Raw genomic sequence first — 24,571 nt, forward strand, 5'->3', positions numbered from 1 at the left:
TTAATAAGTACGGTTCGGTAGGGGCTTGTGTTTTCTTGAACCCCAAGAAAATAAAACCCCTCATAAACCTCCTATTCACGATTTTTTAAAGACCAATTAACAATTTTGGTTTCATAACTTCAACAAGGGTAAATCTATTCCTCTATATCGCATTTAGTTTCTTTTATCATATCAATGGTATCTTTATTTCTTTTTTTCGTATTTTATATGATATGATTGCTTGCTTTTTTCAGATTTTTTGTGAATTGATTATGCTCATTATTGGTCTTCAAGTTTTCCTTTTAGGAATGTAGTTTTTGTTGATCTATGAAACCGGGTAAAGTTTTAAGGCATGTTTTGCTCGATCGGATTGACTGGGGTTTATGATATTTGTCACATTATATTTGTAGGGGTTTAGATGCACTTGGGAAAATTGTTGAAACATACATGTTAAGGGAACTAAAACATAATTGGTAATGCCGTTCAAAAAAAAAAAAAAGTAATTGGTCACCTATAGTGACGTGGTTCCTATCTAGACGATTGTTCGATTCTATATTTATACTGTTTATTATGTATGTTATATTGATGGCCAATTATACATTTTGAACTTCTTTTAAATATTCCTAATGCAACAAATTAGAATTCATGGCCCGCTTCAGAAGTGTGAATATTGTATATATCTGTTGCATATCTAGACACTTGAATTTTTATACTGTTTATTGTGTATGTTATTTTGGTATTTAATGATAGGTTTAGTGAAAAAGTGGCTTACTTTTAGTTAAATTGTAGATAAAATGGTGGCACAATTAAGGCTATTGCAATCAAAGGCATGTCAAGCTTCCGCATTTCTGTGCAAGAAGGGAACTGCTTCCTGCAAGCAAGGAAGTGCTTACTTCAAGCAAATGATGGAACAGAACAAACATTTTGTTCAGGAGCCAGCTACTGTCGAGAAATGCAATGAGTTGTCCAAACAGTTGTTCTACACTCGTCTTGCAAGGTTTAGTTTCTTGAAATTTTTTAGTTTGGATTGTTTTGTATCTGCTTGGAACAATTCTGTATGCATAAGGGGTCTTTGGGATTGCGTTTGACAAAAACTTATGTGTCTGCAGAAACTGCAATATTTCACTCGTATTACAACTTTACAAACTTGACGCTCCACATTCTTGAAGCGTTGTCCATATTCATATTGGTCCGTGTATCTTTACAGAGGAGTCCAATTTCACTTGTGTTACAACTTTAGAATGGTCCCATTTTTATGAGTCCCATATGATTAAAATTACAAATCGTATAGCAAAACAGTTTGATATAAACAAGCAGGAACTTAATATAGTTACTGATAGCACATGAAATTTATGACCACATTGTATTAAGTGACATCTTTGATGTAAAAAGGGTTACTGAGTGATTTTGCAAGTTGTAATGTTTTTAACACATATATATCTTTTTCTTTTTCCAGTATCCCTAAACGTAAGGAGGCATTCTGGAAAGAACTGAATTACTATGCAAAGGGTGTATGTAAGCCCAAGGAAGAAAACCACATTGAGAAAGTTGGGATTGCTACTTTGCTTGGGCTTGAATGCTTTGCTTGGTTTTATGCTGGTAAGGTCATTGGTAGGGGTTTCACGCTCACTGGTTACGATGTCTGAGTTTGCAAGCAATTCGGTGAAACGAAGATATTGGAAAACACAAAGTATAGGTGTGATTTTGCTCGCCAAACTTATATCGGTGCTATATTTTCTCTTTAAGAGTTTTTAATCCTGGATAAAGGAGTTGTGAGTTGATTGCATAAATAACCTGCATGTTGAGAAGTCTCATTAACTAGTAGGTGAAATGGTTTTTTACTTTATTAGTTCGATAATTTCTTTTACCAGGTGCTGCTAATTACCTGATGATTTTTGTGCATTATGGTTATCTCTTTTTTTTTTTTTTTAAATTTAATTTGAAGAGTACGTTTCTTGGAAGAAAAATATCACATCACAAAAATATACGTGACCAAGTAGAGAAATTGAACAAAAAACAGTATTTTCTGTTTTCTTGGAAAACTGTTTTGGAAAATTATGATTTGATCGCATTTTCTGTTTTCTATGTTTTCTTGAAAAACAAAAATGAAAAACCAGATGTGTTTTCCCCAACTAAACACCCCTTAACTTTTTTAGGAAAAAACACCATTAGCTTATGCATTTGTTGTTTTTTTAATACTCGTATAATTTTTATTGGATCATGTATGTGTGTTTTTGACATTAGTCAAAGCTTGTGCGAATTGAATCACGATGACACCCAGATCATGAAGGTTTTTACTTTTTGATGGGGCAAATTTTTACAGTGGTAACATGGATGGGTTGGGTAACATGTTTGAGTCAAAGTTGGTTGAGGCGATTAGTAATCAAACTTCTAACTTGAGGCAACCTTAAACACTGTGTTTTTCTTAAACTTCATACGATGAGTAATTGAGCTGAAACTCATTGTTCGCTACAAAAGTAAAAATATAAAGATAAAACTGATCAGTATATTGGCAAACATTAGTATTACAACCCAATGGTTAAACAGAAATAAACCAAGCCAGAGGTTAGTAGGTTACTGCCAAACACAAAGCGGGACCGGGGCTTAGGAATGAGACTTATTTATTTGGGCTTGGTGCAAAATATATGGGCTCAAAAATATTTACTATTTGGTCTATTTACTGTTTGTGCAACTATATCGATTGGAAAACTCTTCATTCGAGTTGAGTTTTTGACTTTTTGTCAGACAACTCATGTTTGTGCAACTACATCAATTGAAAATCTCTTTGTTCGAGTTGAGATTTTGAAAGGCTAATTGAGCTCGAATGAAATGGAACTCTTAACTACTGTGTATCCAAAATTTAGATATAGCTCTAATCTGAAGTTGGCAAATATTTGTATATATGTAAAAAAAGGGGTTACTACTTACTAAATCATGTTTATTGCTAATATTGATTTAACTTTATGTTTGGAAGTCACGATGGAGTTGCAAACTAAACTTTATATATTCGTACCATTGAACTGGACATATATGTATTTGATATGAAAGTTATCGAAATTCTTCATACAAATTACAAAATTTTAAATTTTCAAGCAGACCACATCCGAAATTATTTTACTTAACTCGAGCCTAAGTCTACATCAAGAATGTGTATCTAGTTGAGGTCAAGTTTAGTCTAAAGTAAAATAAATCCACTTGAGCATCAGAGATCTCGAAGTCTACTTATTTTGCAACCTTATATTGAGATTTTTTTTTTTTTGACTAATAATTATATTTATTTATTGGGCATGACTGCATATATGTTTTTTGGATTGAGATTTAAGGAATTTTGATTATTAGATTAAAATCAATGATCAAGATTAAAAAATCAATTTTAAATCTTAACCTTTGATTTTAATCCAAAGGTCAAAATTTTCATAAACTTTACTTATAAAGTTAACTTTATAGGATTTCTATACATGTTTTTTATCTTATTTATTTTGGATTAAAATCCTCTAAAGTTGTTTTTAACTTTACTGGTAAAGTTGGAAACATTTTGATTTTTGGATTAAAATCAAGGGTGAATATTCAAAAATCATCTTTGAATCTTGACTTTTGTGTTTAATAAGGGTTAGAATCAATAACTTTACCAATAAAGTTATACATAATTTTAAAAAATCTCAAATCCATTTATTTTGTCTAACAATGAGTTAAATATTTGTCACAAGAATTGTCATAAATATAAAATTAGTGGGGACCCAAATACTAAAAAGATAAATAAAATATAAGTAAGGTGAAAAAGGACCAATGGGAAGGAAGGAAACACGTCAGGCACGAAGGAAGGAGAAGTCCAGAAACTAAAGAAAAGCCGATCGAGCGCAGATAGAAAAACGAGTATAGATATATCTATAGATACAACAGACAGGGAGGGACCTGTATCTATCTATTTATATCTATTACAACCAAAATTATACAAAATGATTCGAAGAAAAATTTTATTTTTCTTCATTGTAATCCATATATTCATCATCACAATTGGGATTGCGGAATCTGCAGATGCATCTCAGGTTTATACATTATCCAATCTTCTTACTATTTATATATATATCTACTAACTGACTTTATATTTTATTAAACCGATATTTACACATTTTTTAAATCACGGATTTGACAGGTCAGATGCAGCAACAGATGCGTAGCAGAAAACTGTAATTGTAAATACATCTATATCTTCTTTCTGTTATTATTGTTGTTTTTTTTATATTATTTATATGAAAAGTTATTGAATGAATGAATGTTATATGTAATGTGATCAGCAATTGGGATTAGATACGGCAAGTATTGTGGCGTTGGATGGACAGGGTGTCCGGGCGAAAAACCGTGTGATGATCTTGATGCTTGTTGTCAAATTCATGATGATTGTGTCGAAAAAAAAGGTTTGTTTGTTTTCTCATTCTAATTGTTAGTTGTTATATGTTAGTCCTGTTTTTTTCAATTATACTGTTTGGCTAATGTTTACTTAGATAGTACCATAAGCGATTGATTTAGAAAAACAATCCACGTGTCTAGAAGTATTTGGGGGATTAAGACACACGGAACATGGGAAGCTAAAGAGCGAAAAACTATCTTATACGTGGTATGGATTAAACATCTTTTTAGGCCTCAGCATACATATCATTACTCAACTACATGCTTGATTTTAAAGACTGAAAGTTATGATTTGGAAGCCATGAGTAGAATTGTAAATAGCTTTTTATGATGATTATATTCAGAGTCTAGACCTGGTCTTTAAGTGTTTAGGATAGAGGAATGGTATTTAGGGGGTGCCTGGTTGGGGGGTTTTGGGGGTAAGGAATGGCAAAGGGAATGAATACTAGTGCTTGGTAGGGGTAAGTAAAGATAATCAATACTTAGAAGTGGGTAATGGAGCATTACCCAATAAATTGAGGGGTAAGATAATGATTGCTCACAAATTTCTTCTTAACCCTTTCTTTCTTTTTTTTCTGTCGGACTTGCTAGAATCCACCACTGGCCACTGCCATCCGATATCACCTCCGGCAGCCACCGTCATCCGACATCACTCCGGCAGCCACCCATCTAACATCACCTCCGACAGCCTCCATCACCTCCAATAGCCTCCACCACTCAAAAACGTATGTGTGTGTGTATATATATATATATATATAGTGAAAGGATCAAGTGAGAACCATATATATGGTGAGAACCGTGAGAACTATTGAAAAATCATCTCTAAGGGCTTTGCCCTTAGCATTAAGGGCTATGCCCGTACCGTAACAACCGTCATCATCTCTTGGATCGCCGCCCGTCAAATCCATATCATTCCCATATGCGTCCCTTGACGGTTAAGTTTATAACGGATAAGGGCTTCTGGCATGTACCGTATCCATACGTTTTCTTAACACGTAACCATATGGTTTTTTACAAAAAAAAAAAAAAAGAATATTTTTTTTTTGGAATGGGTTTTTGTTAAAAGTATATAAAAAATAAAAAAAAGTTGAAAAAATGAAAAATAAAAATTAAAAAAAATAAAAAACGACACAAAAAAGAAGAAAGAAGGAGGGAAACTAATGGTTCTGTATGGTGGCCGGAGACATCACCATCAAACTTCTACCTCCACCAACCGCCATCCGACGGCCTCCACCAACAAAATCCACCATCCAACATCCGGTGGGTGGTGGTGGTTGTTAAAGATATGTATTATTAGAGAAGAAGAGGGAGATGGGATATGGTGATGGTGGCCGGAGACAACTCCGGTGGGTGGTGGTGGTTGAAAATATGTATTTTCTTAGAGAGAGAGAAAGAGAGAGTGAGGGGAAGGAAATGATCTGTAATAAAGTTAAAGATGGGTGCTATATGTTTTTTTAATTTTTTTTATATATATTATTATAATACTCCACTCTATAATGATAGTATTCCCTTTCCCTTTCCCTTACCCTTACCCTTTCCCCCTTGTAAACCAAGCACCCCTTTAATGTTTTTGGGCTGACGGTTATAAACTTATATTATATTTTCCGCTTAAAGCACTGATATAATTGTCTAAACTAGAAAGCTTTTGTTCGGCACAATTTATGTATGTGAGTTGAATGTGATTTTGTTACCGTATGTATGGCCCTCTTTCTATCTATTAGCTTGTCTCCTAATGTAACAAGCAGTCAATCACATCAAGCAATACAAGATCTGCTTTCTTACGTTATAGTTGACTCGTGATTTGCATTGTCTAGGTATGACTAGTGTGAAATGCCACGAGAAGTTCAAGCGCTGCATAAAAAGAGTTCATAAATCCGGAAAGGCAGGGTTTTCAAAGGATTGCCCATATGACACTGCAGTGCCTACAATGCAGCAGGGTATGGACATGGCCATCTTATTTAGTCAGTTTGGTAACTCTAAGCTTGAACTCTAATTGGTTAGTCTTTTGATTGTGTAAGATTAGACATGAGCTCAACATCATTCTTTTGTAAAAGTGACATCAGAAATTCAATTTTTGGTTGTACTTATGTATTAGAAAGTTGCCTTAGCAATTGGGCTGGATTTTTTACTTTTAATATGCCGAGTTGGGTTGAAATTGTATGGATTATTGATATTGTAGAGAAACATAACATCAAATCTAATAGATTTTGTGGTCCACGGAGTTCAAACATTAAGAGGAACGACAACTAATCATCGTGTAGCCCGGTCATCTCCTGACGTTGTATTTTTTTATTATTATTATTATTATTTTGTTTATCTACGACTACCAGGACATAACCCAACCATATTGTTGTTGTTTGCGTCCATCTCGTAAGTTCTTCATGTGAGTTGATTGACTTTTAAATTAAAAAATCTATATATCATTCAATAAATATCAAAATGATTAACGTAACCATATGTTATTAGATCGGATCAATATAGAATGGAACGACGTGGTAGTCAAATTCACCGCCTTTATATGATCACCATAAAAATTATCCATCTAAAATATACAACATAACTTATGCATGTGTAACAATCGTGGTTCCTGACTTTTTGACCATATGTACAATTTAACTAACTATCGAGTTGGCCAATATAGTTCAAGTGCAATTTGGAGTTCATGTGAGTGTAATGTGTCCAAATAGATCAATTTATCGTTTAAGATATATGTGCTAGTCGATATCATCGTTGGTGCAAATCGAACCTAAACCTTGAGATGACATTTATATCTAATTGGCTTTACGGTACTAGATGACATTAAATCTAGTTAGCAACATGAAATGGATCCTCCATGGGTCAAACCCATGACCCATCACCCAACTAACTTCCTTATTTTTCCAACCATCCATTCATTCCTTCCCTTATCTTTTCTTCCTTCCTTTCTTCTTACAAGAAAAAAACACACACACACACACACACACAAATGTCTTTCTCTCTCTAAGATTCTTACACCAAGATTATGGTTTCAAATTGGATTAGTGCTAGAAACATCATCTATTACATCTCCTTTGCATCATATCAAGATTTGGGTCATCAAAAAGTGCAAGAATCCTCCATTTGGGTCAATTTTCGGGCTTGAACAATTGTGGTGATTTTGGTAAGTCAAGTTCCTCCCAAATCGATTATTTTATGTTTGTAAACTTGATTATAGTCATAACTAACAAAACTTGGGTCAAAAATCGGGACAAAACCCTAAAGAGGGCAAAATTAGGGTTTATGTTACAAAAATTAGGTCAACAAACGATTTGAGTCAAGATTGATGTTATGAATCAAGATTATGATGTGGGTTATGTTTAATGATGTTAAAATATGTTGATTTATGTATAAAAATGTGTCTTGGAGCTTCCTTAGTCGATCTTGAAGTCAAGAATCTGCCCAGTCGGAGCACGGCCGCTCAGACAGACGCACCGTGCTTGTGGCCGTGCTATGTGCCCAGTTCTTCCCGTACTGCAGACGCTCACACGACCGACCGTGCGAGCGGCCGTAGTTTTTCTGTTCTTCTCCAACTTTTTTGTTCGGTTATCGGTCGACTTTTAATGATCCAAAACTTGTTTATTGGTCTTATATTAACATACTAAGGTTAACAAAATTGGTTAAACACAATTCTAAACACTTTGATTTTCAAGTGGAATTTTGGTGCTAAGTCATTGAACCGTGTCTAACCAAAACTCTTCATTTGTCATTTAAACGTTCTCGAATGACTTATAAAACATCTTTAGGGGAAATTGTGGTATAGTATAACTAGTATTGACCATGTCTTGTATTGTGACATATATTGTTAGGTTGTGGACTTTTGACGACCATTGGGCATTCGTAGCTTGATATTAACTTGTTATTGCCGATCAATGTGAGTTCGTAGCTCCCTACTCGTTTGAGATTCGGGCTGAAAAGTGTACAACCTTTGTGTGTTAACTTGTTGTTTGTGCAATTATGTGTTGCCTTGATTGATGACATAGTTCAATTGAGCATACGTTTGATTTCCTTGATGATGACATGACTTGATTGTGCATAAGTTGAGTGTCTTGAGTGATGACATTGTTTGATTGATGGAATTGTTAACGTGTAAATACGTGGTTGTTATATGATTATTGTATGTACGTGTTTGGTTGACTTTTAGGTTAGTTGTGTATATATGGAAGACAATAATACCTTCGAAAGGTTGGAGATGTGGTGGGAAGACTGCGGGTGACCCTATATATAAGCATCAAAGGCCTTTCAAAAGTAGTATCGTACGAAGTATATACACATAGTGTTTGTTTCTGGGTGGACATTGATGGTCATGGTGCAATCGAGTACAATGAAGTACATTACGCGCAATTGAGTACAATCAGGTACATTACGTGTAATTGAGTGCAGTTGAGGGACATTGATAGACATGTTGGGCATTATAGAACTTGTTAGATACTTCTTGATATCATTATTACTTGTTCTTGTTTACTATGCGTATTCTAAATACCTTGCGTAGTTCATTATGTGAGTACATATGTGAGGGTCATTGATGGACATTGATTGATTATGTATTGTTTGAGTATGATTGATTTATTTATGATTAGGGTAGTTGTACATACATGGAAGACGATGATACATTTAATGAGTTGGAGATGTGGTGGGAAGGCTGCGGGTGACCCTGCATACAAACATCTAAGATTCCTTAAATGTAAAGTCGTATGAAATGTATGTGCATTGTGCATGGTTGAGTTGATGGACATGATGACATTAAACGGGTACTTACGTATTTGATGACAATAAACGGGTACTTACGTACTTGATGACATTAAACGGGTACTTATGTACTTGATGACATTAAACGGGTACTTATGTACTTGATGACAATATCGATGACAATAGAGGGACAATGTGTGCATGTACAAATAAACGGGTACTTACGTACTTGACGACATTAAACGGGTACTTATGTACTTGATGACATTAAACGGGTACTTATGTACTTGATGACAATATCGATGACAATAGGGGGACAATGTGTGCATGTGCAATAAACGGGTGCTATACGTACTTGATGACAATTAGATGACATGAGAACAATTGAGGGACATTGATGGACATGTTTGACATTTTAGAACTTGATGGATTTTTGTTGATGTCGACATTCTGTGTTCTTGTGCATTATGTGTGTTCTAGCTATGGTATGATTGTGAAATGGATACATGTGGGTCCAGGTTGCGCTACGAGCCAACCTATATTGAGTACTCGTGCCTTTTAAGGACTTATTATAAGTGTGTTCCTTGTTCGTTAGCTTAGTTCATATTGTGAATGGCTTTGGCATTAGATCCTCGTCATTCGCCCCTACGAACTCACCAACCTAGTGTTGACCTTGTTTAGTACACTTTTCAGGTAACCTTGTGAATCCAAGACGTGATGGTTGATGGATGCTTGCGCTAGAGTTTGGGCTTAGTCTTACATTGATCAAGGATTCATTTGCCCCTATTTGCTTTATGCTTTATGTACTTGTTTGTTGATGATAGATTCACCGAATCCCTTTATTTTCATATAGTTCATGTTCTACGATAATCCCATGTATACGCTATATCTTTTCGGTAGTATTTCGAGCCTAGCTCGGGGTGTTACAGCATGTATTTATAAATCAAAAGTTATAGCTTCTTATTAAAAGTTGAGAAAAAATGAGACACATGAAATGACTAAACTATCCTTAATAAATTAAAGAGTTAATTACTGAAATGGTACCTCACGTTTGCGCCATATTACTGGTTTCATACCTTTTCTTTCGAAATTACGCTGATCATACCCAACGTATGCAAATCTCCACTCGGACCATACTGGAGGCTAATGCCGTCAGCTGGCCGTTAAAACCTCCCCCACGTGACTTGCACGTGAGGTGTAAATATGTAATATCGCGTTTCCTAATTACTGAAATGGTACCTAACGTTTGCATGATATTGCTGGTTTCATACCTATATGTTTCTTAATTACTTAAATGGTACATAATGTTTAATTATTAATTTTTTATATTTTTTTTAATTTGTTTTATTTTTCTTTTATAAAATTCTTCAAAACTTGTTATAATTTAATGAAGATAGTCAAAATGCACCTATAATCCACTAAAAAATAATACCTAAATAGTTATTTCATAACAAAATATAAGTTTTAAAGTTCACGAATAACCAAAAATAGTAATAAAGAATCATAAAAACAATTTTTTAAAAAAAATAAAAATTTCTTTTTTAAAAATTTCGGAAATACCGCAACGGTAATACCAGAAATATCCAGGAATACCAGAAATATCAGCCGGTATTTACGGGTATTTAAAACATTGATTTAGCTTCGTGTCGCAGTAAATACTGACTTGTATTTCTGGTATTACCATTGCGGTATTTCCGAAATTTTTTTTTTTAAAAAAAAATTTCCTCGCAAATTTTTTTAAAATTGTTTTATGATACTTTATTGCTATTTTTGGTTATTCGTGAACTTTAAAACTTATATTTTGTTATGAAATAGCTATTTGGTATTATTTTTGAGTTGATTATAAGTGTATTCTGATTATTTTCATTAAATTGTAACAAGTTTTGGAGAATTTTGATAAAAGAAAAATAAAACAAACTAAAAAAAATAAAAATAAATTAATAACTAAAAATTATATACCATTTAAGTAATTAAGAAACATATAGGTATGAAACCAGCAATATCGTGCAAACGTTAGGTACCATTTCAGTAATTAGGAAACGCGATATTACATATTTACCCCTCACGTGCAAGTCACGTGGGGGAGGTTTTAACGGTCAGCTGACGGCGTTAGCCTCCAGTATGGTCCGAGTGGAGATTTGCATACATTGGGTATGATTAGCGTAATTTCGAAAGGAAAGGTATGAAACCAGTAATATGGCGCAAACGTGAGGTACCATTTCATTAATTAACTCTAAATTAAATAACCATTAACTTGTAATATTAATTAAATTACATTATCAACCCCTTATAAATTATATCTACTACTCCTTTTAAATCAAACACTTTTACATCATATGACGCCGCCACCGCCATCATACCGTCGCCATCGCGCGCCACATTTAGTGGGTACCATGCTATATAGTTATGAACAAAATAATAAGTTATAAATTAACTAAACCGTGCATACCTAATATGGAAAGAAAGCTTCGCGCTCTAATTTACATGTATGGAAACTTTTGGTAGTCATTCATGAATAAAAATAGAAAATAGAAGAAAAAGAAAAAAAAACGAATATCAAAAGGGTGACATACGCCCTTTTTGGTTTGATATGCCAGATAAAAGTGACATAATTGTGACTATAAAGTGACAAAAAGGTATCGGGTCAGAAAGGACATTCCTCAAATTTTATCACTTTGTGAGTCTTCACCTTCTAAGTGGACATAGAATATGGGATAACAACTAACGGGGTATCTGCACATTGTTACGACGGTGATGATGACGCCGTCACCGACATATAAAGTAGGTAATTGATATAAAAGGGTAGTGTATGTATTTTAGATATCCGTACATTACATATCCGAAAAGTATAAATATTCAACAAAGACGTATTGTTAGGGACTTAGGGTGATAAAATATTTGACCCAATTTGGTAAAGAAAGAAATTAATCAGCCAGCAGGGTAGGATCGACGTGGTGCGTGGCGGGTAATTTTCAAAATCCTCCTCCACTTTAAAGACGGTATGTATATATATATTGCTCATGTTAAGACTGCTAGCCAGGGTTCTACAATAAACTCTTATTTCATGTTATCTCATCAATTTAGGGTTTTTTCTTTATTTTCTTTTTATATAGCTTAGGATTTTACAATTTCTTATTACAATCAATCAATTAAAATATTATTTCGCATTTGTTTCGTGCTAAAGTTTGTTTAGAGGTAATCAAATTTGATATCTAATTTATATTTGTAAGTATAAAAAGGGGCAAACGGGCTGTTTAGGTTATCAAATTTCATCTCGGTTAAAGTTTTGAGCTTTTTAGATTGAATGTCATATTGCTTCTTGAGTTACCATCGTGTTCAATATTTGTTCCAGTAGGTTGGTAGGTAGGTAGGTAGAGTCGTAGAGAAAACAAATGGATGTCGATATCGACCATTATGTTTTCCTTGGATTGCCGTCTGGTGAAGAAGGTTCCAAACTTACAGAGAAGGAAATAACAAGAGCTTATAAGGCAAAGGCATTGCAGTTACATCCAGACAAGCGACCGGATGACCCCAATGCTCCTGCAAACTTTCAGAAGTTGCTGACATCTTATGAGATCCTAAAAGATGAAAAAGCTAGAAAACTTTTTGATGTCCTTCGGGCAAAGCAGCAGAAAATTCAACGCCAATCACAACAGGACTCTAAACGTAGGAGAATGATGTCGGATCTTGAGGAGAGAGAACGGGCTGCTTATGTTTATGCATCAAGTGGTGCAGCTAAACGTGAAGAGGAGATTATTGCTAGACAACTTAAAGAAGAAATTAGTAGAATTCGTGCGATGCATGCAAATAAGATGAGGTTTATGGCAAACGGGATGTCACCTTCAAAGAAAGAAAGTGTCGGTGGAGAAAGAAGTAACGCGAGTGGAGGGGGTCTTAGTGCAGTCGAGGAGGAGAAAATGCTTGAGGTCTCATGGGAGAAGGGTGGTTTGAAATATACTGCACAAAGATTGAGGGAGATTTTTGAAAGATTTGGGGAGGTGAAAGATGTGGTTATCAGGAGTTAGAGTTCCAAGAAAAAAGAATCAGCGCTTATCGTCATGGGTACTAAAGAAGCAGTTATAAGTTGTCTAGTCAGATTGATTTGAATAATATTTAATGATGTTTCCACATGAACATGGGTTCGGATTGTTTTTTATTTTATTTTTGGCAGCTTGCTGCGACTGATACTGTGTGCGGAGAACTTTCTAATCCCTTGCTTGTTGTACCCTATCAACCAGCCAGGGCTTCTTTCCCAACAGCTCGTGAGCCTGTGAAGCCTGAAGGTCCACAACTGAATGAACACCTGATTGGTGTTGGGTATCAAGCATTTGAAGATTCAGTCTTGCAAAAACTAATAAAGGTTTACATGCTCTTAAATCTCCTTGTTCATGTTATTCTAAATAGCCTCCGAGTCAACTGAGTTTGACCTGTGTTGACCCGAGTATGATCTTGTTGGCCGATTTTAGTCCGAGTCAGCCTGACTTGACTCGTTTGACTGATGATACAATCCGATTTTTATCCCGAGCGGGCCGAGTTATACAACCCTGAAGTGCTGATCAACTCGTATTTACTTGATGCTAGTTATAAATTGAATAAATATCCTATGTTTCTCAATTTTGGGTTATTATCAGGACCAATAACTTAAAGTTCTAACTGGTATTAGCTTAAATTTCTAATTCTGATCTATTCACTACTCAATTTTCTTTTTGATCTCATTTGCAGGCTGCTGAAAGACAAAAGTGAGCCATGAAAGCACGTGCACTCTAAAGTTTAAATTCAATATCGCGCAAAGGTTTCAGCCGCCTCCCTCGAAGGTTATGTATTTCAAGTTTGTTGGTGCATTGACCAATGACTTGTCACAGATGCTTTTTCACCATATCTTATGTTAACAACCGATAAGTTCACTTAGAAATTGCAGTTAGAAACTTGTATCTTGTTGTGTACAGTTATTACAGTGAACATATAATTGGTTTGCTAGCAGTGGTTCACTGCAAATAGATAATAGATTCATAGGCATTAGAAATCGATTTTGTTTGTTGATTAGAAGTTTGTTCAGATTTTGAACTTGAAAAATTAATCAAATCAAAGAGAAATTATTTTGTAGGTAGTGCATACCTTCTTAATTTCTTTGCCCAGTTGGAACTTGTGCCATCTATTTGCTATGTGCAAAAAGCTATAATTTACTGAGTAAGTTTTCTTATCTGCTACATGGGTATTCTTATATTATTTTCTTTTTGGAGATTTGATATAATTGTTTTCTGTAGGAATATGTTGATTTCTGTTTATCCTGTGTTTTTGTATTATAGATTTCTGTTTAAAGGTGTTGTTTATGCTTAAGTAGTTAAGTTTCATAGACATGTCTCTTGTTTTCTTTGAACATTTTTCGTTTGTAGATATGTCCTTATCTTCACCTTATTGCTGGGTTAATCGGGTAGAGTTACAGGTCACGGGTCCAACATATGGGTCAAATGGGTCTGGATGTTTCTATCCGCATGTTTAAAATAAATGAAGAATTAGTCTAAGTTGAACAGATAAGTAACTAAACGTGGGTTTGGGTGTTTACCTATTTGTTCGTTAGTTGCTAGAAATAAGGAACGTGTGTTTCGTACCAGCCTTCGCTTGGTTCATTTGATATGATAATGCTTGTTTTTAAAGGTCATGTAGCTTAAAAAAAGGAACGTGTGTTTTGTTTCTGTTAGTTTCTTTGCTTTGTTTTGTTATAAATAGGCTTACATTTACATACTCACGTACATATATACATATATATTGTGTGTGTATTTGAGGGCCTGTGAACCCGACACTTGTAAAGCTTTGTTTATGTGCTTTTTAGTGACTTGCTAAGCCCCTTTAATCGAACTTTTAATGCAATTCAATAAAGAACAGCAAAGAAGATATGTCTTTGTTTCACGTTAATTCCCAAGATCCCTGTTTCTTAGTACCCATTTTAAGTATGATATTCTATAAATTTCCGACTTAAGTAACAGAGCAACATGGAAATTAGTCCATGTCTAAACATTGTAGGTTTTACCCCAACTTAAATAGCTTGCCACCTAACATATGATAGCACTTTTGTTTGGCAGCAATGATTTTGAAAATAATTGCGATTCATTCAAAAAATTTATTTGAAAACTGAGCTTTCTTCTAATTGCTATCAAATCTTTGATTTACGATTTACTAAGGTAACTTATTATCTTAAACTTTTATTAAACTTTTATGTATTATTACTGTATCCACACTGTTTACCTTTGTTTAAGTTTTTGAAGATATGATAGTTATCAACCTTTCTCTTAGATGTATAGAACAGAGGAATTGTATTCAATGTTTTTGGGCTGACGGTTATGAGCTTGTATTATATTTACCGCTTAAGGCACTGATATCTAGGTCGAAACTAGAAAGCTTTTGTTTGACTCAATTTATGTTTGTGAGTTGAATGTGCTTCTGTTACCATTTGCCAGAGTTACATGTGTTTTAGTCGGGTGCCATATGCGAGACCTCTTTCTATCTATTAGTTTTTCTGCTAGTGTAAAAGCAGTCAATATTCAGGAATACAAGATGTGCAGCCGTGCAGGTCTTTACTTTATAGCTGAGTCATGTGATTTGCATTGTCTAGTTATGACTAGTGGAAATGCCACTAGAAGTTCAAGCGCTGCATAAAAAGAGTTCATAAATCCGGAAAGGCAGAATATTCAAAGGACTGCCCATATGACACTGCAATGCCTACAATGCCGCAGGGTATGGACTAGCTATCTTATTTAGCCAGTTTGGTAACTCTCAGCTTGCACTCTAATTGGTTAGTCTATTGATTGTGTAAGATTAGACACGAACTTAACATCTCATTTTATTTAATTGTAAAAGTGACATCGGAAATTCAATTTTTGCACCAGAAAGTATTGACATATAATCACATATTACATTGAGCATCATTAGTTGTTTGTACTTCTGATTTAGAAAGTTGTCTTGCAGTTAACTTCAAGTTCGACTGGCCCTCGATTTTATATACTCCGTATTTAATATCTGAGTTGGAATGAATTTTTGCAGATATTGGTTTGGAATTCTTGGCTTTTGAAATAATACAGGTAGGATTTGGTAAGACATCTTGTCTTGCTATAATGAGAAACAATCATATGATAGCATTTGACACAATACTATTAGGAGACCTTTGGGCTTCACGATAGTAATTGTTATAGAAGTGCATGACATGCAAGTGTTAGTGTGTGTAACATAGATTTGAAACAACACATGTATAGAATTATGTAGGATGTTTAATTAGGCCATTTTCTATAATTGAATCCTGTGGTGATCAACATTAAGTTAAGCACTTAAATTTTGAGGTCCACAAAGTTCAAACATTGGCGAGTACATAAAGAAAAGAAAAGACAACCCACCATTTTGTGGCCCGGTCATCTTTTGAAAGAGTTTAACCCGGTTTGAGTTTGTGTGTCAGTACAAGCATTTAAGCATCAACAATATTAAGCGTTATTATATTATATATATATACACTAGGTATTTTACCCCACGCGATACGCAGCTAGCTAAAAAGATTATTTTATACGTTAGTAAATAGCTATTCTATAGGTTTATTATGTAAAAATTGATTATGTTATAGTTCATGGTTAATTTATGTATCACTCTGGTCACCCTTTGTTTTTTCGGACATGTCGATAGCACAGTCACTTAACATACTATAGTGATTACACATCCCTTCTAAGAACATTTAACCTAAGATATTTTGATATCATCAACAACACCATTTGTGTAGCCATAAATCGCGTAAAAATGTATTCACCTTACAGATTAACACTACAACAAATCAAACGTAAATCGATAATGTAGCATGTTATCTATTCATCAAACGTAATAATATGTACAAAGTAAAAAACCAAACATGACAAAAATTTAGTCATATAAAATACACATAAATTTAGTCATATGAAATACACATAAATACAATACGAATATGTAAAAAAAAAACCCAAGAAGATAAATAAGAGAAAATCATTATAGTTTTTGCTTTTTATTATATAATAGACTTTGTTTTGTGATTAGAATAACAACCAACTTTAGTTAAAGTTTCGGCAAAAAGGAAAAAAAAAAAAGAAACAACAAAATTGATTGGTCATATATAATCTAATAATATATTCAAATAATTTTTAAATTTTGATATAGTCTTTAAAGTTGTATATATTTTAATAAATAATATTATTTTTGTCAAATATGTCTGCCAATTTAGTAGATGCATGGACATTATTTTAGTTTTTTAATATGAGTTTTGATATTATTTTTTTATCTTGTGTATATAATTATGATTAATATATTATATTATATTTAATAAAATAAAATAGATTATTTTGAGAATAAATAAAGGGTATAAGATAAATATATTGTAAAAAATGTATGGAGATGCTACATAGGATAAAATCCTATGTGGCAATATTTAAAATTAACTTTAGATTGAAAGAAGACTTTAGAAGGCTAGGATTCTTATTGTTTTAATATATATATAGATATATAGGGGAGCCTTATTTTGATAACCCATTTTTTTGTAAGAACTTTGAGAATTCTTAATTTATGTATTGGATCATATGTTTTTTTTGTTCATTCACATGTCAAACGTTATAAAAATACATGTTGTAAAAGAAAGTTTTTTTCAAAAACTTATATATACCCATTTGTTAACATGTGAACGAAAACGTGAACATATTCATTCACAAGTTCGTAAAAGACTATTTTGAAGGTTTTTTAAAAAAGCCTCTTTTACAGCATACTTTTTTATATCATTTCACATGTGAATGAACAAAAAAACATGTGAACAAATATATTATTTAAGAGTTCTCATGGTTCTTGAAAAAAAAAGATTCTCAAAATAAGGAATCTCTCTCTCTCTCTCTCTCTCTCTCTATATATATATATATATATAAGACAAGAATAGTACATGCACGTTGTGACAGAATTTTATAACTACTTTTGTGAACGAATACATTGGTTACAGAGTGTGTGTCAAAAATATAGATTATGAGATTCCGTCGATTATTTTAAAACCATATGAATTACAAATTGATAACAAAAATAGTGAACTGATATAATAAAACAAAAAACAAACCAATATAACACTTATACATACACTAAATAGTGTTTTAGTGTATGGAGAGACATTTTAAGAAACATAAATATGCTGAAAGAGACATTTTGGGGAAAAAAAAACTATGTTTAAAATCTTGATGCAATACTTTTTAAAAGGGGTTAAAGATAAAAAGAATAAGAAAACCTTTAAACATTAATCATGTTATTAAGGTATATTATTATGACGATAAGATGGCGAAAGTTTTGTTAAGTCATCATGTTGCAACAATGAACAAGATTAATAACATGCAAGTAGCGATATAGTTTGTAAGTGTATTTCAAGTAGCGATATTTGTACCACAACAATAGATGAATTTATCACAATTACGTAATACATATTTGTACAATATGTTGTGAAACTTATACACTATGATATATTTATCATACTTTGTGATACATTTATCATTTTCTAAAAATAGTTGAGAAAAATACATAGTACAGACAGTAAGAGCGTATGTAGTGGTATCCGGGTGGACGGCGTGGACACCCAACCACCTTGGTGTTGTGGGGTGGATCATTACTAGAATGGTGTGGTTGTAGTGTGGAAGACCCGACGTTGATGTATCCACCTTGAAGGAACTTTGGGGTGGTGGTGTTCTTGGAATAATTAATGTTTTTCTCTGTTTTTATCTCTTTTAAACTTGAAATCTTGAAAGAAATCATGAAATCAGGGCTTTTTTTTATTTTTATTTTTTTCTACATATATACTCTTCACCTATAATAAGCTTTTCATTTTTTTTATAATTAATATATAAACTTATGTTTACCATTTAAACTATGAAGTTTCATATGTTTACAAATTATCAAAACACTTTATATCATAGTTTATAACTTAATAAATAAAGGGTTAGATTTGTTGTTTATAAAACTTTAACTATAACTATATTCTTGTTAGTTATTATAAAAGGTTTTTATGTATATAAATAAATATTTTATGTTTTATATAAAAATATATAGATAATGTATGACATGGTGTGGTTATTTGCTATGAATGTGGTGTGGTTGCTAGGTAGTTGTGGTGTAATACTGATGTGGCAATGATGTGGTACACCAACTTGGTGTGGTGGTGTGACCATTACAAATGCTCTAAGAGTGTTTGTAATGGTGTTTGTGTGGACAAGGTGGAAGGCTTCCACCTTGGTATCATCAAGGTGGTCCATTACAAAAGTGGGTGTGGTTGTAAATTTGTGACGTGAAAGTTTCAAGGTGGGTGTGTCCACCTTGAGAAGAGTTGGGTGGTGGTGGTGTGGTTAATTTTTTTTATTGTTTTCTTTTGTTTTTTATTGGTTATTCTAATATTATGGGGTATAATTTTGTAAATTATTGTTATGAAAATTGTATGGTTATAGTAGAGTAATGATGTGACACTATCACCTTGGCACACTACCATTACTATTACTAATGCTCTAATTAAAGAAAGAAAGATATGAGTCAGCAGGTAATGTGGAATCAACGTGGTGTGCAGCGGTAATTTTCTCGGAACATACAAAGTCGTCCTCCTCTCTACGTTACAATCTTCCAAGAATAATAAATATCAATAAAAAATCTTTTTGTAGCATTTCCTTTTCCACGAAGAATCCCTGTTAAAAAAATCCATTCCTTCCTTCCAGAAGATTTTGTTTCCCATTCAGTTTAATTCAATTGAATTATTTCCAGTTTTTACTTACTCATTTCAATTCCCACCTCTTTAAATTACGAACCCTAAATAAATCGATCAAACACTTGATTAAACCTCCCTTCCTTGAATACAATGCTTCACAAGAGCTTCAAACCCGCTAAATGGTAAAAATCAATTTCCATCTTATCTATTATTATTATTATCACTTTATTATTGTGTTCATATTAATTCTTTCCTTTTTATTGAATTGAACAGTAAAACGTCGTTGAAACTGGCAACGTCACGGATAAAATTGATGAAAAACAAAAAAGGAGTACAGATTAACCAGATAAAGAAGGATTTAGCCCACTTGCTTGAAACTGCCCAAGACCGAACTGCCCGAATTCGAGTATGTCTATTTTTTTCATTCTAACAAATACTAGTTGTAGGTTTAGATCGGCCTTTTTACCCACTGTCTTGAGTTGATTGTTATATATTTATAGTTTCCCTTTATAATATAATAATAATTTCCAGCAGAGATATAAAAAATTACTGTAGATTATTCAAGTTTAACCTCATGAATTTCGGCTTATGATTATACTCTATACGGCTTATGGATCGTGATCCGACTCTTGCCTTCACTTATGTTAAATGAAATGGACCATGATTGGTTAATTGGAATTGATCGTCGCCCAAATCAATCCTTTTATTTTGATCCTGTTTATACTACTGTAGTATTTTTATTTTATCCTCCCTCGACTCCTTTTTTTTTATTGCTTTCGTTATCCGTCTGCATGTTGCTGATTATCTGACGGTATCATTTAGCTTTTATTTTTTCTTTTCGTATAAATATCTTTGATGTTTAATCAGGTAGAGCATGTGATTCGGGAAGAGAAGATGGTGGCCGCGTATGATTTGATTGAGATATACTGTGAACTTATTGTAGCACGCCTCCCCATTATTGAATCTCAAAAGTAGGCCAACTCCGTATTTATATATATATATATATATATATATAATCATCAACAATTGCTTTGTATATTTTTGCATTTTAGTGAAAGTAAATTTGTTTATGATGCTATATAGTGACTGATATTTGGTCAAATATGTGTAGAACTTGTCCTATTGACCTGAAGGAAGCAGTCACTAGCGTGATATTTGCAGCTCCAAGATGTTCAGACATATCAGAACTCGCTGATATCAAAAAGCAGTTTGCCGCAAAATACGGGAAAGAGTTTGTTACGGCCGCTCTTGAACTACGGCCCGATTGTGGTGTAAGTCGCATGGTAAGTTGGCTCTTGCTGACTGTTTGAATATTGAATTGCTTGTCATGGAAATAATGTCAACTGTAATGTCCTGTTTTCAGTTGGTTGAGAAGTTATCTGCCGTGGCTCCCAACTTGGAGACAAAAATCAAAGTATTAAGTGCTGTGGCGAAAGAACACAACATCGAATGGGATGCAACTTCATTTGAGGAGAAGGAAGCAAAACCTTCAAATGACTTGCTGGTGAGTTGGGCTACTTGATAACTTCATATTACAGTATTTATATATAATAAGCAGTTAATTTCCCTTTTCTGACTTGATTGATTTGAGCAGGATGGACCTCCTAAATTTGAAAATGCCCACATGGAATATACTGATCCACCAAAGGTTCAACCTTCAAATAACAATGCCATGCACAGCCATGGAGAAAAGCCCATTGCACCTGCTGACTTTTCTGAGCAGAACAGGAGATACACACTAGGTAATCAGAATTTAACCTCTACGGATAATAGTGGTGAAGCATCATCTTCTGCTACTCATGCTGATATGAAATCTTCAGGTATAATCAGTGATCGTCATACGGATCTATATTGTCTACTTTTTTATGTTTCCTAACTGGAATGATAAGTCTTATATCTAAATGTTATCAGGAACAAGTTCTGAGAGGATTGAAACAAGGCAACCAGTTCATAGGGGTGATGATGATTATTTGTCAGGCAGGCAGAACTGGAATATGGAATTTAAGGATGCTACTGCTGCAGCACATGCAGCAGCTGAGTCTGCTGAACGAGCAGCTATGGCTGCCAGAGCTGCTGCCCAGTTTTCTAGTCGTGAGAAGATGGCCTACCACCATCCTACAGTTTCACATCTGTCTAACAACAGAGACCAAATTCGTCATGTTTCTGATTCTCCGGGATCTATTGGTCAAAGTCCCCTGGATGATAGAAAACCTAAGGTACCAAATAGACACATTGATCGAAGTGAACCTGATACCTCACAGGACGTTACTGGAAAATTTGATAGCGGTAGTATAAGATCCAGCGAACCAACCTTCTCTAAATCCAATAATGAGCCAGGCATGGATGACAAAGTGGTAAATAATTTGAACATGGCAGATGGCTATTTTGAAGAATCTTGGCATGACAATGAAGGTCCCACCTCTCCTGAAATGACAACCCATGAAGAATTTAGAGAATCTGAAACTGAGTCAGGAAATTTTGAGTATGAAAGCATAAATTTCTTTGCGGAAGAAACTACTAAACAGCAACCAAGCGTGCGTTCTTCTCATTCACGCTCTAGCACTGCTAGTGGCGAACATGATGTAGCTGGCCATCAGAAAGATAGTAAAAGAAGTGTTGTTGGGAATCCTTTTGCTGCTGTTGATCAAGGAAGCCCTTTCAGAGAATCCACTAAGATGAGCTCCAATTTAGATGATGAAGCCATCTCTGACAATGAGGGTGGACCTACGTTTGATTCAGGATTTGAGTATGACGATATAGAAGGTATTCATTCCCTAGAGAATGCTCATATTTGGAGTCCTAGAAGGAGCAATAGTAACAAGGTTGATCAACAGAGTCAGTCACACCTTTTTTCAGAAAGTCACTTCTCTCGTGATCATTCTTTTAAAAAATCTGTGGAACCGTCAGAAACCGATGATTATGTACCGGCGAGTTTTGATCATTCAGATGGTCCAGATTCTGAAAGTGAAAGTGACTTACCTGTGGATCCCAAGCCATCATTTGTGGAGCCTTCAGAAAAGTTCAATTCAAGAAAATCTCGAATTGAATTGAATGATTTGGTTGAAGAGGAATCATCTTTATACAACTCTGATGATGAGAAGAAAAGACCTGAATCTCAGCATGAGTTAAAGAAGCGTACTTTAGACCAAAATATATATGACACATTGGAAGGTAATGATTCCTTGAACCAAACTGATGATTTAAATTCTAGCAAGGAGTTGAACTTTGAAGCGCTGACTGGTGGCCTTAGACACAAAGGTGGCCTTAGGTACCCTCCCCTTGTAAAAAGTGTGACAACTGAGGAATCATATATGTCCAAGAAGTCACTTGATGGAAGTTCCATAACAGGAGGCCAAACATCTCTCCAGAGTTCTCTAGATTCAAAAGCGAACATAGTGGAAGATGAAAAACCAGGTATTTCTATTTCAAGTTCTGACTCAGATTCCGAGAGATCAAGCAAACAAGCCAACACCAAACCAAGATTTTCACCTGCTCCATTCTTTGATGACGACGGAACTGACACTGAAGAGGAGGTTACAAAACAAGTGCCAATTAGGGTACGTTTTGGTGCAGGGCTTTCTCGGAGGACAAGAGGATCTGCTCCAGCTCCTTATTCAAAGACCCATGTTGAACTAAAGCCTGAGCCGAATACAGTAATTCCTACTCAGTATTCCTACTCAGAAGAAATTCCAGCCGAGCCGCAGCCTTATGCAAGGAAGTTTAGCGAAGATACTAAACACACTCCTGAATCACGACAACACATTAGGCCCTCAAGAAAAACAGTAGAAACTGGCCAAATCAAATCAACCACATCTGATCCCCGAGTCAACGAATATAGTCTGATCAAGACGACCAAATCTGAGCCCCAAGTCGACCAATATAGTCGGATCAAGCCTACCACATCTGAGGCGCGAGTCAACCAATATAGTCGGATCAAGCCGAATACATCTGAGGCCCGAGTTAACCTATCTGTGAATACTAAACAAGGACCTGTTGAGACTAGGCCGGAGTCTAAGATACCAACACGTGAACCGAGTCCCATAAGAACTTATGTTGAATCAGATAATTCAAAGAAAACTAAAACACCAAATTTGGGAGCTGAAAGATCATCCGGGGAAAATTTAGCGAAGAAACCAAGTCATGTTCATCCAAAGCTTCCTGACTACGAGTCTCTAGCTGCCCGTTTACAGTCGATGAGAACTGATCACCAGTAAATACATATATTGTTTTGTGTAGATAATACATGCAGCATCATTTAGTCCTATTTACTTTAGGTGCTGGTTTACATATAATGGATTTGTTTGTTTATTTGTCGGTTAGAGAGAACGACCAATCTTTATACTGTGTTGTAATACGGATGGTTTGTTGAGAACTTCTGTTTTTGTGGTTATAATAAGTTGAGCATATTTAAAATCATTATATGCATCTTTTTCTTTCTTTTTTTCTTTTTTGAATTTATTGTAGACAGGGTGATCCTGTCCATTTGGGACACTACATTGAGTACATTCTGTTTGTCTTGTTTCTTGTATTCCCAATACTTCATATGGTTCTTTTCTCATTTACCACTGGTATCAATGGAATTAAACCAACTGGTTGAGATTTGTTGTTACAATCATGTGTTTGCTGGATTTTGCTTTTAATCGATAACAGTGAATATGGATGGAGAACATTGAAGAGGCGTTGGTTGACCTTTATAAGGCTGTTACCCTAACAGATTTGATCACAATGCCACAAGAATTGTGCTGTAACAATAAACAACCA

General features: G+C 34.3%; 3 protein-coding genes and 1 pseudogene across 3 annotated transcripts; all 4 read left to right on the plus strand.

The window, feature by feature from the left end:
* The first annotated feature begins 773 nt into the window (after positions 1-773).
* LOC122590499 lies at positions 774-1,734 on the plus strand. The gene is made up of 2 exons (XM_043762700.1): positions 774-976; positions 1,436-1,734. Exons 1-2 carry the CDS (start codon positions 774-776, stop codon positions 1,623-1,625), a joined length of 393 nt encoding a protein of 130 aa, XP_043618635.1. The 3' UTR covers positions 1,626-1,734.
* A 2,038-nt stretch (positions 1,735-3,772) lies between these two features.
* LOC122593358 (probable phospholipase A2 homolog 1) lies at positions 3,773-6,541 on the plus strand. The gene is made up of 4 exons (XM_043765750.1): positions 3,773-4,025; positions 4,133-4,172; positions 4,275-4,394; positions 6,201-6,541. The coding sequence occupies exons 1-4, from the start codon at positions 3,936-3,938 to the stop codon at positions 6,377-6,379; spliced, it is 429 nt and encodes a 142-aa protein (XP_043621685.1). The 5' UTR covers positions 3,773-3,935; the 3' UTR covers positions 6,380-6,541.
* A 5,452-nt stretch (positions 6,542-11,993) lies between these two features.
* LOC122593968 lies at positions 11,994-14,213 on the plus strand (annotated as a pseudogene).
* A 5,573-nt stretch (positions 14,214-19,786) lies between these two features.
* LOC122593613 lies at positions 19,787-24,226 on the plus strand. Its single transcript, XM_043766039.1, has 7 exons — positions 19,787-19,992; positions 20,084-20,216; positions 20,678-20,781; positions 20,922-21,093; positions 21,174-21,314; positions 21,405-21,630; positions 21,722-24,226. Exons 1-7 carry the CDS (start codon positions 19,961-19,963, stop codon positions 24,022-24,024), a joined length of 3,111 nt encoding a protein of 1,036 aa, XP_043621974.1. The 5' UTR covers positions 19,787-19,960; the 3' UTR covers positions 24,025-24,226.
* Positions 24,227-24,571: the final 345 nt, after the last annotated feature.

Source organism: Erigeron canadensis, chromosome 3 (assembly GCF_010389155.1).
Source record: "Erigeron canadensis isolate Cc75 chromosome 3, C_canadensis_v1, whole genome shotgun sequence".
Lineage (NCBI taxonomy): Eukaryota > Viridiplantae > Streptophyta > Magnoliopsida > Asterales > Asteraceae > Erigeron > Erigeron canadensis.